The sequence below is a fragment of the Microcebus murinus genome, chromosome 22 (assembly GCF_040939455.1).
Source record: "Microcebus murinus isolate Inina chromosome 22, M.murinus_Inina_mat1.0, whole genome shotgun sequence".
In the NCBI taxonomy this organism is placed as follows: Eukaryota; Metazoa; Chordata; class Mammalia; order Primates; family Cheirogaleidae; genus Microcebus; species Microcebus murinus.
The window spans coordinates 20,216,558-20,231,000 of NC_134125.1; the positions used below are offsets into that span (position 1 = coordinate 20,216,558).

At 48.9% G+C, this 14,443-nt stretch overlaps 2 protein-coding genes across 18 annotated transcripts in view; one reads left to right on the forward strand and one right to left on the reverse strand.

Annotated features, from left to right (window-relative positions):
* Nucleotides 1-477: 477 nt before the first annotated feature.
* On the reverse strand, nucleotides 478-5,577 carry RHBDD3 (rhomboid domain containing 3). Of its 3 annotated transcripts, none has more exons than XM_012763827.3 (6): nucleotides 5,375-5,577; nucleotides 3,253-3,449; nucleotides 2,094-2,477; nucleotides 1,290-1,452; nucleotides 926-1,204; nucleotides 478-838 (listed from the first exon to the last, which is right to left on the reverse strand). In XM_012763827.3, the coding sequence occupies exons 2-6, from the start codon at nucleotides 3,398-3,400 to the stop codon at nucleotides 661-663; spliced, it is 1,152 nt and encodes a 383-aa protein (XP_012619281.1). In that variant the 5' UTR covers nucleotides 3,401-3,449; nucleotides 5,375-5,577; the 3' UTR covers nucleotides 478-660. The 3 variants fall into 3 exon arrangements, with proteins under 3 accessions (XP_012619281.1, XP_075852802.1, XP_012619279.1); XM_075996687.1 differs by lacking the exon at nucleotides 5,375-5,577 and adding an exon at nucleotides 5,110-5,245 and having other exon boundaries at nucleotides 926-1,150; XM_012763825.2 differs by lacking the exon at nucleotides 5,375-5,577 and adding an exon at nucleotides 5,110-5,245.
* Nucleotides 5,578-5,835: 258 nt separating this feature from the next.
* Nucleotides 5,836-14,443, forward strand: part of EWSR1 (EWS RNA binding protein 1) — a 28,580-nt gene continuing 19,972 nt past the window's right edge. For 4 of the 15 annotated variants that reach the window (XM_075996668.1, XM_075996672.1, XM_075996674.1 and 1 more), the window contains exons 1-4: nucleotides 5,836-5,981; nucleotides 9,839-9,875; nucleotides 10,008-10,059; nucleotides 11,417-11,543. In XM_075996668.1, coding sequence (XP_075852783.1) covers nucleotides 5,969-5,981; nucleotides 9,839-9,875; nucleotides 10,008-10,059; nucleotides 11,417-11,543 — 229 coding nt within the window. In that variant the 5' untranslated portion in view covers nucleotides 5,836-5,968. Of the gene's footprint in view, nucleotides 5,982-9,838; nucleotides 9,876-10,007; nucleotides 10,060-11,416; nucleotides 11,544-11,970; nucleotides 11,989-14,443 lie in introns of all 15 variants that reach the window. The other 11 variants (XM_075996667.1, XM_075996670.1, XM_075996678.1 and 8 more) reach the window with 6 other exon arrangements.

The window sequence follows — 14,443 nt, forward strand, 5'->3', positions numbered from 1 at the left end:
GCCAAACCGTGGGGAGCCCCCTGCGACCCCGTTCTTATTTTCCAGTGCTGGGACCCCAACCCTGAGGTCAGGCTGCCTCATCTCTGGCTGGACTGTGGGGGCTCCTTGCCTCAGTTCTGCCTCGAGCCCCCAGCCCCTTCCCAGTGTCCCAGGTCGGGGTCGGGGACACAGAGAGGAAGGGGCCGCCTGCTCCCACCAGTGTTTGTGACAGACACAGGAGGTCGCCGTGTACTGGCCAATAAAGGCCCCTCTGATCCCACGAGCCTGGTCTCAGTGTGTGCTCAGACGGGGGCAGCCGGGAAGGGCCGCCCAGGCTGAGACCTGATGGGGGGACACTAGCCGGAAACAAGCAGGAAGAGGCTGCCCAGGGCCAGACAAGGAACAGCTCCTCCTGCGGTCGTTTGTTCGTTGATCACTCACTCATTAATGCCAACGCGGAAGAGTCAGACACAACTGCTGCCTCTAAGGAGGTCCAGGTTGAAAAACAAACTGACTTTTATTTTAAATAGTACCAGGGCAGCATGCTGGGGGGCCTCTCCTGCCCCCAGGGGTGCCCCATACCCCCGGTGGCCCTCAGTAGACAGAGTGGGGGCTCAGGCTACCCACCTATGGGCCAGACCTCATCACCCAAGGGCCCGGTGCTCCCACCTTCCGCCTGGGCTAGGGGGGCCCAGGGCCCTCAGGGTGGGGAAGCCCACCTCTCCCCTCGGTCACCAGGGCCTCTGCGCCCACCTGCCCACCAACCAGCAGTGACACGGCACCCTCCACACGGCCCATGGCTGCCAGTGCCACCACCGCCTGCTCCGTGGGGAAGCCCATGCGCTCCAGCTGCTGTAGCCTGTAGGGTGTGCGGGGGACAAGGAGGGAGTGTCAGGGCCACCCCAGCCCCGACACCTAAGGACGCCATCCCTGCCCACCTGCTTACCGCAGAGAGGAGACAGAGGACTTGGACAGCCATAGTGGGCTCTGGGCCGACCCGTCAAGGAGCGAGGCCTGGATCCCCTCCTGCAGCATCTGCTCGTCCAGGGCCGCCCACAGCGGAGACCCTGGGGAGAAGCTGGCCCCGGCCCAGTCCGGGCCCACCTCCGAGGAGCCCTCCCAGGTCGGCTGCACAGGCCTCAGGCCCAGCGGGAACGGACCTGTGCTTTCACTGTGGGACCAGAAGCCAGGGGAGGCCACGTAAGGAGGCCCAGGGAAGGGAGGCCTGGAGGAGCAGAAGCAGAAGAGGCCTGAGCATGGCCGGGCATGGCATCCACCACCCGGAACAGTGTCCCCAGCGTCACCCTCACCTCACTCTGGCAGGATCGACGAAAGGCAGCTCAGCCAGGCTGCCTGGGGTGGGAAAGAGCTTCAGCGGCCAGCACCCTGCCAGGGTCCTGCACACGACGCCCTCTTGCAGTGCCTGCAGCCGCTGCTCCGACAGCTCCAGCCACCAGAAGGCCCCAGCGGCGTCTGTCTGCCCAGGGCAGGGCAGCCAGTCAAGGAAACCGAAACCAGCCAGGCGTGGGCCGCATTGCATGCCAGCCCAAGACAGACTGCTCTCCTGAAAGCCAGAGCGACTGCAAGGGTCAGCCTGCTCTCTTTGGCAGGATGTGTCCCATGACAGGTATTAAGCATCTTGAGAGCAAATAGCAAATGCCTATGTTGAAGCCACTGTACCCCTGGCCACAGGTCACTGCCTCTCTGTTCCCAGGGAGGGACAGAGCCTGCCTGTCCCCAGCCCCAACAGTTGCACCATCTGCCACCTCTGCCTGACCCACTCTCTCTTTTCACTTCTCCTCACCCAAACCCCTCCTCATGCATGTCTCTGTTCAGATGCCACCTTCACAGAGTGAAGTGCCAGGCGACTGCCACCTTAGCCCTCCCAGGCTCCCCACGCGGAGCCTTTTAAATTGTCACTGGCACCTGCACCTGGTCATGAGCTCCAGTCCCCAGCCCAGAGTGTGGCGCAGAAGAGGACTCGGAGGTGCTCCTGGCATGTGTGTGCACAGCGTCCTGGCATTGCTCAGGCCTCACCCCCTTGTGCCACTCCCTTCCTAGGCACCCACAGGACCCACATGTCCCCACGGGCCCTGGGCTCAGGCAAAGGATACAGGCCAGGCCAGCAAGGAGGCCACAAAGGAGATGCAGGAAGGGTGGCTCAGAGCTGAGCAATGGGGTCAGGGCGAGGAGCAGCCATGGCAGCAGCCATGGTGGCAGCGCCCCATGGGGCTGTCTAGAGTAGTGACCCTGCCCAGCCAGCATGGCCAGGTGCACAGGCATGTACCCGCAGCTGCTGGCTGCACTGGACACCCCAAGGCCTGCCAGCAGTACAGCCAGCAGGCCAGTGGCCAAGGCGAGCAGGGTGGAGGCATGCAGGAACCGCAGCGTGCCCAGGTGGCACTCCTGTTGCCACCCCAGGGCAGGCAGGAGCAGCAGGCTCAGGAGCAGGCCGGGCAGGGCCGTGTGGCCCAGGGCATGGGTCAGTAGCCGGTACACTGGGAGAGAGAAAGGGCTTATGTGCCAGGTTTGTGGCCCCAACCTTCAAGGCTGGCCCCAGTGTGCTGGGCTGGGGGTTACCCTCCCCCAGGGCCACCCACCGAGCCAGCCTCCCCTCTCCAAGAGCCAGTCCGCCCACTGCCAGCACTTAACCATTGGTAGAGGGGACCGAGGGCTGCCAAAAACCATGGCTACTCCCCTGCTGCATTAAACAGAACAAGCCTGACTGACCCACCACTCGGTCTCCTCACTAGCAGCCAGCTAGTGAGCAACCACTGCGTCCCAGGCACCATGGAGGCGCTTCACTTATTGACCAAATCACACCCTGTTGACAACATGAGTTCTGATGAGACTGCCTATTCCAATCTGCGGCTACCCCATTCCCCAAAGCTGTGACCTTGGACAAATCACCTAACCTCTCCAAGCATCATTTGGGTTCCTCAAATGTAAATCGGACCTGTTGTTATTACTGAGAAACAGGTGCTCAACTAGGGTCATTCCTTGAACCCTACAAGCCTCTTCCCCATCCTCATGCTTAGGCTGAAAGTCTTAGGTTTTATTTCAAGGGCAAGCGGTCACAAAGGGAAGCTGTCAGAAAAGAACTCCTACCCTTGGGTTCCCGAGACACCTCTGCCCTCCCTTCTTGGCCATGGGTGAGCTGGGCATGCTCCTGTCTAAGGCCAGCCTCCTCAGGGCACTCACTGCTCCTACCAACTGCTCTCAGGCCCTACAGCAGGTTCCTGCCTCCTCCAAGGTCCGTGTGGCTGCCCTCACCCTGCCACGGGTCCAGCAGCAGCTCCGGGGCCAGGGCCAGGCTGGGGCCGGCCCCCGCCAGCCACAGGCTGCTCAGCAACAGCATCAGGACTGAGGAGGCGAGAGGCAGTGCCGGGGACAGCTGGCCAGGGGGGCCCTGGGCACACATAGTTTGGCTGAAGGTGGTCGTGGTCAAGGGTCGTCCTGGGGCTGGGGTGCTGGGGGTGAGGAAACATAACAGTTATTATTGTAGCATTATCTCATCGACACCCTCTCAACTACCTTACCAACAGCCCCATTTTACAGAGGTGGAAACAGGCTAGAGCGGCAGGCCCAGCAGCCTGGTCATGGTGGAGCTCAGACCCTAACCTGTGTGCTTATTAATCATCTCATCTTGCCTGTGTGTGGTGGTGGGCAGGGGACAGGCACTAAGAGTTGAGTCCTAATAGGCCCTGAAGTCTTGAGTGAGAGGAACAGGGCCAGGGATGTTGAACTAGGGCCATGGACTCCCATAAATAGGGGTACAGTCCCCCAGGGCAAATTTAGTACCATCTCTAGCCCTCTTCTGCCTCCCCCTTCCCTTAGGTGACCATCTTCCTCCCTCCGCTGTGCCCAGCCTTAGGGCTCCAGATGGCCTCAGCTGCCCCTGACCAGGAGGGTGGGGCCAGCCAATGGGCAAGCAGGAGTTGGGGAGGAGTTGGGGTAGAAGGGGTAGAGGAGGGGCAGCAGGAGTCCCACACCCTCAGCCATACTGTGACCTGGGACTGAGATGTCCCTTTCCTCCCCAGCCCTGAACACAGCCTCTCTGGCCATAGCTCCCTTTGCACCAGAAAGTTCCAGTGTCCACTCCACCTCTTTTTGCTTTAAGTCCTTGGGCAAGTTTCCCAACCTGTGAGCCTCTCCTTCCTCATCTGTAAAATGGGGATTAGTAAAATCCTTTTCTGGCCTGGCATGGTAGCTCATGCCTGTAATCCCACAGCTTTGGGAGGCCAAGGAGGGAGCATCGCTTGAGGCCAGGAGTTCAAGACCAGTTGATTCCCATCTTTGGCCTTCAAAGAGGGCCATTCCCTGCCCACAAAGCAAGGCTTTTTCTCCCCTGTGCTATCCCTTTGCCTCAAGCCTGTCTTCCAGGCCCTACTGAACCCCTTCACCCCTGGTCAGGCTTCTTTGTCCCAGGACTCCCATGGGGCAGATTCAAGGTAGGAAGCAGGATCCCAGAGAGACAAGAAGGCTGCCTAATCTGCTCCCTTGCCAAGGGTATCCTCTGCGTCCACTACTTTCCTGTAGCAAAAATGTGGAAAGCTCTCCTGCCTAAAATGTCCTTTCCTCCATCTCTCCAACAGGCAAACTCCTACTCACCCTTTAAAGCCCAGCTCAAATGTCCCCTTCCCCACCCCTGCCCCCCCACATTATGGCTCTTATCCTACCCTATGAGCATAGCTTGGCCTGTCTCCCTAGGCAAGTGGTCTGAACTCTTGAGGGGAAGCTTCTCGTAACTCATCCCCAAGTTCCCCGGGGCACTCCCAGCACACAGCTGGTGATTCACATGTATTCAATGAAAGAAAGAGGTTGGCTTGGCTCCTGGGCCTGCTGGGGGATTTGAGGGTGAGCCCTGACCTTTCCGGGACCTGGGCACCACCTAGGGGGCTGGACTGAGCTTCAAGGTGGGCAGGTGTCAGCCCCACCTGGAAGCAGGGTCTGGGACCAAGGCACCCACGGTAAGCCTCCTCCTGCACCCTCACAACCGTCCCCCTGACCAGGCACTTTAGCAAGGGTGAAGGACTTAGCCATGGACGCTCAGAACTGGGACTTGAACCCGCGGGACCTCAGTTTCCTCGTCCTATAAAAGGGGGCTGTGCCCCGACAGGCCCTGCCTACCTTACTGGGAAACCAGGAGGACAGAATGGGAAGACAGGGACAGGGAAGATTCTTCCGGGTGGTGGACAGAGTGGGGGTCCCAGGGTCTGTCTGGGTCGAACTCAGCTTTGTGACTGTAAAGGTACTCAATTTCCTTGGGCCTCAGTTTCCCCTTCTGTAGAAACAAAGGTAGGTACTGGATGCAGGAAGATTAAAGGGCCTTCTCCACCCGACCGTTACTGGGGCGGGGGAGGTCTCGGGGCCGGCCACGTGTCCGGGTACTCACTGCGGAGCGCGCCCCCCACCCCGGAGGGCCGGGCGGGGCTCCCGGCGGGGAGTCGGGCCTCGAGCTCCGGGCCGATACCCGGGAACCCCGAACCCATTCCGCACACACGTAGGCGCGTGACCCCGGCCGACTGGCCGGCGCGCCACCCCCTCCCTCGCCTCCGCCGCCTGCCGATTAGTCAGCAGTTGTTCTAGGCCCGGGTCCCTTCCCCCAGCCCTCCCGCCGCTCTCCGTTTCTCTCCAGGGCAGACTCTTCAGAGACGGTCCCTAGAGCCCGCGGACGTAACCATTCCCAACCACCTGAGCTCGTGCAGAGAACCGCTCCGGTTTGATACCGAGACCCAGTCCCCGGCGCTTTGGCTCCTTAGGCGCTGTTTTGACCCTCGCGTCACGTCTGGCGCTCTTTAGCGAGGACTGGGACAAGAGCTGCAGACGTGAAGAACGAGAAAGCAGTGTTCATCCTTCTTATCCCACCCCCGTGGCCTGGCCCGATGGTAGCGCCCGAGGTTGCGGCTTTTGCGCCTGCGCAGTGCGGCGCCTAGAGGGAAAGCGAGAGGGAGACGGACGTTGAGAGAACGAGGAGGAAGGATAGAAAATGGCGTCCACGGGTGAGTGTGGTGGAACTGCGGTGGCGCTGGCGACAGCTTGGACGCCCAAACTAGGGGCCGCTTGTCTCTGGGGGTTGTCAGGGCGACTGAGCGGAGTAGCCGAGAGAGGTTGGAGGTACCCGCCGCGCCTCGATGAGCTCGAGGGCGCGCGTTCCCCTCCCCTCCCCCCACCGGGCGGGCCGGTTCTGGAACCTTCCGGCGCGCGGGGCGCGGGGGGCTCGCGGCGGCGGGGGCGCGCGGGGCCTGCTTTAGCCTCCATTGTGTGGCAGTCGGGCCCCGCGCTCCGGGCCGCCCGCCACGTGGGCGGGGCCTGCGGCCTCCGAGGCCCCGCGTGAGGAAGGGGGGGATTCGGCCGGGCTTTGAGCCCGTCACCTCGAAACCGGCGGGGGAGCCCAGATGGCAGCTCGAGACGCCGCGGGTCTGCTGCCCCTGTGGCCCTCCCCTCCCCGTTTTCAGGGAGGCGGCCCTAGCCCGAGGGCGACTTTCCCTCATGGAGAAACCCGGGGGAAAAGCAAATAAACAAAAAGGACATCGCGGATTTGTGAGCCGAGGGGCGCCGGCCTATGAGCTGGAGCCCCGTCATTCTTACGGCCTGGTCGGCTGGGGCGTCCAGCGTTGCTGTCCCCTCGGCGGCTTCCCTCTTCAAGCCGGGCTTCTTTTAGACAGAATGTGCTCCTCCCTACAGGACCCCCCCAATTTACCGCCTCCTTGGGCTTTTCCGTTTTAATCGTTGTTAACCCCACCTCCTTCCCTCCCTCAAAAGCAATTAAGTGGCTTCCCAGGGCCCTTTTTCAGCAGACGCCGAGGGACATCCGTTGTATAAAAAGGCCAGCCTGGTTCGAGAGACCAGAAATCCTACCAGAAAGAATTTTCTGGCCTCTTTGACCTAGGAGGAACAAAAGGCCGAGCCAGCATTTGAATTATGCTTAAGCAGTGGTTTCGCACGTTTATTCGCCTGCGTTAGGCCGGCAGGCTTGTTTATTTCGTGGAGCCATATAGAGGAGAGCGAAAGGGGGCGAGTAGTGGACTTGAAAGAAAGCCTGGGGGGGGGGACTCTTAGGATGTGGTGGATATGATGGTCCTTGCTGCAAGGAGTGTTGAAGAGTACAGCCTAGCCATCCCCTGCAGCTTGCAGCCCGTTAGTTAGTACACTAACCCACGGTTGTTAGGGTGGAGCATTTTTGCCTGGACGGGGCTGGTATTCTTAGGCTCCTAACTCCAGGCCTTAGAGATGGTGGGAGAAGATAAGAGGGAAGACAGCAAAAGATCTAGATCCTTCAGAGTTTTGATTTGGAAAGAGTCCAGAATCAAGCGACTTAGGACAATTTTAAAGCTCCCCTCAGCTGTGATTAGTAAACAGGTAAGCTTTGGCTATTCGGTCAGTGCCCCTAGAAATAACCAGTCTAAAACATCTTGGTAGGAAATGGTTTCCAGGGTGCCCTTTGTACCCTCTCCCTTGCTAAAGCTTGAGAAGGCAAAACGTGTACGTTGAAATTTTTGCGTGGCTAGTGATGCCTTTTTTCAGTTGACTGTGTTCAAACCTTGTTTACCAGTAAACACCATGTACTAAAGAATTGCAATTGTGGTTGATGTAAACACATAGTATTTATTAGGGCTGGCTGGGGTATCTTTGGGGAGTCACATAACTTATCTGGACCTTAGTTTCCATTCCTGCAAAATGTAGGCGTTAACCTAGACCTTTTAAAAGCTTTTTGAGTCCTTTTGACCTTACATCAAAGCATTTTACCCTTCCATAAAGTTGCCCTGTGCTAACTCTTGTAGTCTGAGCTCTAATCTCTGCAGCTTGGGTAAAGTATCTAAGCTCCTATCTTGAATAATAGTAGATGTTTCCCCCACGTACATCTCATATAGAAAAGCGTCTAAAGCATATGTCCAGTTTAACAAAGAATTACAATGCAAACTCCCAAGTAACCATTCAGACCAAGAAATAGAACATTGCCAGCACCCTAGAGGTCCCCCAGGCTCTTCTTTTCCTCGACCTGTGCTATATTTTTAGTGAAATTTTCAACTGCACGTTTGGGAATTTAAAACACACACTGTTCTAAATAATCTGACCAGTGTGTAAAGATAGCATAGCATATGGAGACCATATAATGTTTGTGTGCGATAAGTTCTCATGAAACAAGTTTGCTACCTCCCATAGCCCACCAGTGTAAGGGCAAATCCTCTGGTTTCACACTGATAGGAGGTCATTAGTTGTTCCATATCAGCCTTGCCAGTTTTACATAACTGCTCTTGTGTAAAAGTCTTTTTGCAAACATTTAACTTACCTGTCAGTGATCAGGATCATTTCTCATGCAAAGACCTCCTCAAAATGTAGGTTGAATTATCTGGTTTCTGATGCTTCATTGGTGTGTTTATTTTGTGGATGCCACATGGAAGGAATTATTTCCATTTAATTGTTATGTGCCACATAGAGAGTATGACTCGTACTACTGAAAATGCCTTAAGGTTGTCTTGAACAGAAGCATTTGTTCATTGTAGATAGCATTTGGGCAGTTGATTTGGTAATGTTGATGATCCAGGGTTCTGAGTTGAGAATATATGTACAGAAGGAAAGTCCACTGAAGTGTAGAAACATAGAAAAATAAGCTAATATAAAAAGGTGTGTAGACTTTTGAGCCCTAAAGATTCTGGGGGAAAAAAAAAAGAGGTGGATTCAGCAAAGTACTCTCAGGCCAAGGGATTGTGAGGCTAGCCTTGGATTGCATGGAGTGGGGTAGAACCCCTCCGTGAAGAGCTGAGATGTCAACTATTGCTTTTGGGTGAAGGACTACTTACTGGTTGAAAAGAAAGGACCTGTTTCTTTCCTTCCTAAAGGCAATACTGTCTTCAGACACAGAACAAGATATGTATTCTTGTGGAGAGGAAAGAATTGAGCAGAATTTTTAAAAACAATTACTTTAACTGCCTTTAAAAACCGAGCTTCTGTAACTTTAATTCAGTAGTGCTGTGAAAACTGCGTAACTATTTTGTTTTTTATTTGTTTCCACTACTTGTAGACTTCTCATTGGACCAGAGTTTTTTAGTTCCTTTTGATACATTTGTAAATTTTATGGAAATTTATGGGAAAGTTTACTTGGAGAAGGAAGAAAATTTGTGTGTGCTTTTTTTTTTTTAAAGTTAAAGTCACTTTGAGTTTTAAGAAATAAAATGGTATTACCTGAAACCAAATTATTCCCAGAAGGAGTAAATGCTTTCTTCTCTGCCAGTTTTTGGGATTGTGTCTTAACTCTGCCTTGCCAAGATTTATCATACATCTAGCATTTGAATTATTGTTCACATGTAGCTCTGATACAGTCAGCAAGTGCTTTAAAACACTGGATTGTGATGGCTGTCCTCTTGTTTTCTGCCATTTCATTTCACTGTCATTGTACTAGGGAATTATGGTGGGTCTCACTTGCTAAAGTGAGGGTAGTGTTAGAAAAATTAGTTTTTGAAGAGAAGTGGCTACTAATGTAACCAGTCTGAGGATAAACGTTGTAATACTGGTGCATGTCTTTTTATATGAAAGTAAAAACTTGTGATCCTGTTAATGGGTCCTGTTCTCAGCCTGAGATGATGTGATGATCACGTATTTGAAATGACAGCCTGCGGTTGAGGGGGGGAGGGTTGTGGTTGTGGGAACATGCAGAGTATTTCTGCCACATCAGCTGACCTCATTAGCTAGTACCTTATTCAGAGAGAGAGATGAGAGGGACTCATTTGGCCCTGTATTGGCCTTTAGGTCTCCTTTAAACAGTTTACAGAATTCTTCCTGCCACCTGAATTCCTTCCCTCTCTTCCTGTTTCCTTCTGTTAACTTCACGCTATTTTCTCTACTTGTTTTTCTCTAGATTACAGTACCTACAGCCAAGCTGCAGCCCAGCAGGGGTAAGTGAGTCTTTTACATAGTATTCTGTCTGTGACAATGTGTGTAGAGTATGGGGCCTCCTATACTTGTAGAGAATATAATAATGCTATCTGAAGTTTAGTGTTCAGTTCTCATGTTTAATTCTTTTGCAGCTACAGCGCTTACACCGCCCAGCCCACTCAAGGATATGCACAGACCACCCAGGTAATCTTTAAAATATTTATATGTAGCTCCATCTCCAAGTAAAATGCTTCTATCAGCCATTAAAACAATAGCTAGCACAGATCTTTTTCAAAAACTAGGTAATAGAAAAGTGAAATAGTAACATACTTATAATCATAAAAAACCCAGGTATCTTGAAATGTCACAGTGGGATTGCAAAGGACTTCATTCTGCAGTGGTCTGAAGTCTTTGTGTCATGCAGAAAATCTGGTTTTCAAAATTGACAGATTTTAGCCCCATCTTCATTTTTTTTTTCTTCGTTCATTTTGTTTTCCTAGCGTTTGTTTTCAGCTGGCAGTTAGCTCTCTATAACTTTCTAGTATCCATCCTTTCTAAAGTTAGGCGCCTTGTTCCATGCTTAGTCCTTCTACATGTTTTATTTATTTAAGTTAATCACCACAGCAGTTCTGCAAAGAAAGAAGATAAGATCCTTGTGCAGATGAGAAAATTACAGTGCATAGGTATTATGTAGCTTGCAAGTAAGTAAGTGGAGAGGTTAGCCCCCAAAACTGTGGTTGCCTAGCTGAGGAGCTCCTGAACTCTTTCCATTGCACTAGTCTGTTTTTAAAAGCCTGGGCCAGCAGACTGTAGAAGTTAGCCTCCTAGTGTTCTTAGAATCACCTCAGATTTTGAAATTATCCATGCTATAAAATGGATGCTAATAACTGCAATGGAAGCACATTCTAAGACAGGCAGAATGTGATGTCTCTGGCAGACCTTATATAACTGGTCACTCAGACCTAGAATATGATCATGCTAACATCTGAAAGAACAGCTTATTCCTTGCCTGATTTTTCAGTATCATTGATATCCAAATTCAAAAGATAGTACTCTGGATGTGCTAACCATAAGAGGATATTCAATTTTCTGCTTTATTTTCTTTGAAGTGGCATAATCTTTGTGTCATACTGAAAATCTGGTTTTCAAAATTATCTGACAGATTTTTTAGCCTCATCTTCATTTCTTTCTCTTTGTTCATTTTGTCGTCTTAACATTTGTTTCCAGTTACTGAAACTGCTACACTAAGTGCTAGCAATTATATACACCTGTGCCTGTATTGCTCTTCCCTTGAGTGTGTCTTGTTCATCTTCTGTATAGTTAACTGAGGTTTTGCCTAATTATCTCTGGAACTTTTTTGTAGTTAACTACACCAAAATATGAGTGAATTAGACAAGGGATAGCAAGCATTCATAATACTGTGATCATTTTGTTTTTAAAATCTTTTTACTAGAAAGCAGTATTTTTGACTTTGGTTCTCCAATTTAGAAACTAAGAAGTCCATTTTATTGCTAAAATACAAGGTTCACATATGAGGTTTTTGTATTCATTTTCTTTGGAGCAGGCATATGGGCAACAAAGCTATGGAACCTATGGACAGCCCACTGATGTCAGCTATACCCAAGCTCAGACCACTGCGACCTATGGGCAGACCGCCTATGCGACTTCTTATGGACAGCCTCCCACTGGTAAGGCCTGCCTTGGAGAGATTTCTGGGTCATGTTGGCTAGGGCATTTGCTTAGAGGCTTGTTACTTCATGCTCTTGGATATATATTCTGGTCCATACCTTGGCACCTGGGGTTCTTTAATTCATAGGAGGAGGTGTTTTTTTTTTTTTTTTTTCGTTTTTCCCTTTCTTTGTATTGAGAGATCTCTAAAAGAATGTGGGTGGGATAAATTCCAAGAGAGAAAAAGAGCTTTCCTTTTAACTGTTCTATATAGTGTATTGAATAATCTCAGACAAAATGGAGACTTTGTAAAAGATTGTGCTAATGCTAATACTGAGTAAGAATGAGCCTTCTTAAACTGAGCTGCTTAAAAATCAAACTGGTTTTCACATCTGTTTGCTTCATCTGATAGTATACCCTCTACTTTTTGTTTTGTGCTTTCCACAGTAGAAGGGACCAGTACAGGTTTGACTATCCTGCTCATTCTTGCATGGGAAATGCTTTCCATCTTGTCTAACCCTGTAATGTTAACCCTTTAGGTGTTTTCATTTGTTTAATCGCCAAACTTTCTAACATCACACACAACAAGGTGCTAATGAAAAACTGCTTCAGGTGCCATTTGCAGGTCCATGTCTGATTTCTTTGTATGATTTTGGGAAAGGTTATACTGTTTAACATTATTTGTGTCAAGCCTTAATAATGGTTATTTACCTTCCCAAAGGTATTTCAGATGATACCTCACCAGCTGATTTTCCTCTATTCCCTGAAGGATAGATTGCATGATTAGATTTATTTAGAGGAGCAACTGCCACCCTGCATGTATCATGTTTGTCTGTTGGTTTCTAGTCCAGACACATTTTATTTTGTTTTAAGTGTTGTGAATAATTTTAATACATAGTATGCCTTGAATACGTATATATATTTTAAAAACAGCATTCTGAGAAGCTGTAAAATAAACTAAGCATTAGAATAAATTGTATCTTGATACTGAGGTTGAGTGAAATTATGTGTAAAATCTATAGTAATTTTTGTGTTTAGTGCTATGAAATGTTTCAGGAGCTTTACCTTCCCTCCTCCTTTTATTTTGTTACTACTATTACAAAAGAATATTTCAATACAAGAAGATCTTAAAGATGCCAAAACACTAATTTTCAGACTATCTGCAGTTTTCCAAATTATGTATAATCTAGTGGGGGAGTACCTGTCTGATTTATCTCATTGAATACCAATGCATTTGATGAGAAGTACTTGCTAACCTATCTAATGTGTATCTTGAATAGGATGGGAAATGGTTATCAGAACTTTCTAGTGGGTGGTAATTGCAACTATGGAAAGAACTGGAACTAAAATTGTGCAGTTTGGATTTTTAGCACAGAATTTTTAAATTGTGAGATGAATTTTACATTTTACAAAGCTCTTACATTTTTATAAAAAGTATGATTTGAAAATAAATAATATGACTTAAGATCTAGCCTTTGGAATCATTTTACAGAAATGAAATAAAGTGATTCGTAGGCAAAGTAATGGTCCTCTGGAGCCATGTATTTGCATTGTCATTGATTAAATCCCACTATGACTGTGGGCCCAAAAGCGTAGGACACTCTAATACATAAAGAGCCAGAGATTGCACTTAGTAATAATAAAGAATGTTTGTATAGACTTCATAGCTTATGGGGCACCCTTCATATCTCCATTAATCCTCCCAACAACTTTTGGGGTATAAGAATCAAAATTAAACCTTATGAGAGAAGTGCCTGAACCTAGTAGTAGCCTGATAATGTAATGAGTGGGTTCAAGCACACTTCTTTTTTCCTTACCCTGTGATGCCTTAACACATAAAAGTCACTGGATAATTATTGGAGGGAATAGATAAAAATACACTGTTCTCTTCTGGGATTTTTTAAAATTCATTTTCAGAAGAAAAGGGGCTATATAAATCTTAATTCAGGTAGAATTTTTAAACCTTAATTTTTACTGTTGAACAAAATTTTGGTCAGTTTGTGTAATTTTCTTTACCACCCTTTACCTTCAAGTTGTCAGCACATAGTAGATTTGTTTTCTTTTTTTGCATTGGTCTTTTTTTTGTTGTCATTAAATCATTTTGCTCTGTTGATTTTTTTGTTTGGTTTTTTTTTTGTTTGGTTTTGTTTTCTCATTTTGCTTGGCTGCTTGGGTGGGTACTACAGATTAATTAAAAGATTATTTATTAACCCAGTGTCTGTTACTGTAATCTTTGGCATGACAAGGCCTTAACTGTTGCTGCATAGTTTTATGACAGGAGTTATTGCCCTGATTAGTTTGAGGTTTTTTTTCTGTTTTTTAATTGTTCTTATAAATCTTATTTGGGGGGGATCTGTGAGAGTAGTAGGGTGGATGGAATTAGAGTCTAGTTAAATTTAAATAAATGGGTGCTTTATATGGTTGACCTTAGGACACTGCAAAAAAATAAGCAGTTCATCTGAACATGCCAACTCAAACACTTCCATTGCTTGGGGCTCCCCATTTTGTGAAATATACTTACATATACATTTCAACATAATAGTTTTGATAAGGAAATTACTGTTGTGTATAATTAATTTTAGATTTCCCTTTAAATGTTTGGGATGGAGAAGAAAGTAGTATATTCTGTGCTACAAAAGGTGACACTTTAGATTGTACAAGAGGAAGCTGATGTTTATCTTTGGCTTGTTGTATTAAAGCCCTAAATCTTAATTGAAACGAACAGTCTTGATATGTTTTAAATACTGAAACTACTTTTTCTTTGTTGTCACATTTTTTTTCCTGAGTCAGTGTTTCACAATTTTACCTGGGCTAGAGTGCAGTGGCGTCATCGTAGCTCACTGCAGCCTTAAACTTCTGGGCTCAAGCAATCCACCTGCCTCAGCCTGCCACGTAGCTAAGACTACAAGTGTGTGCTGGC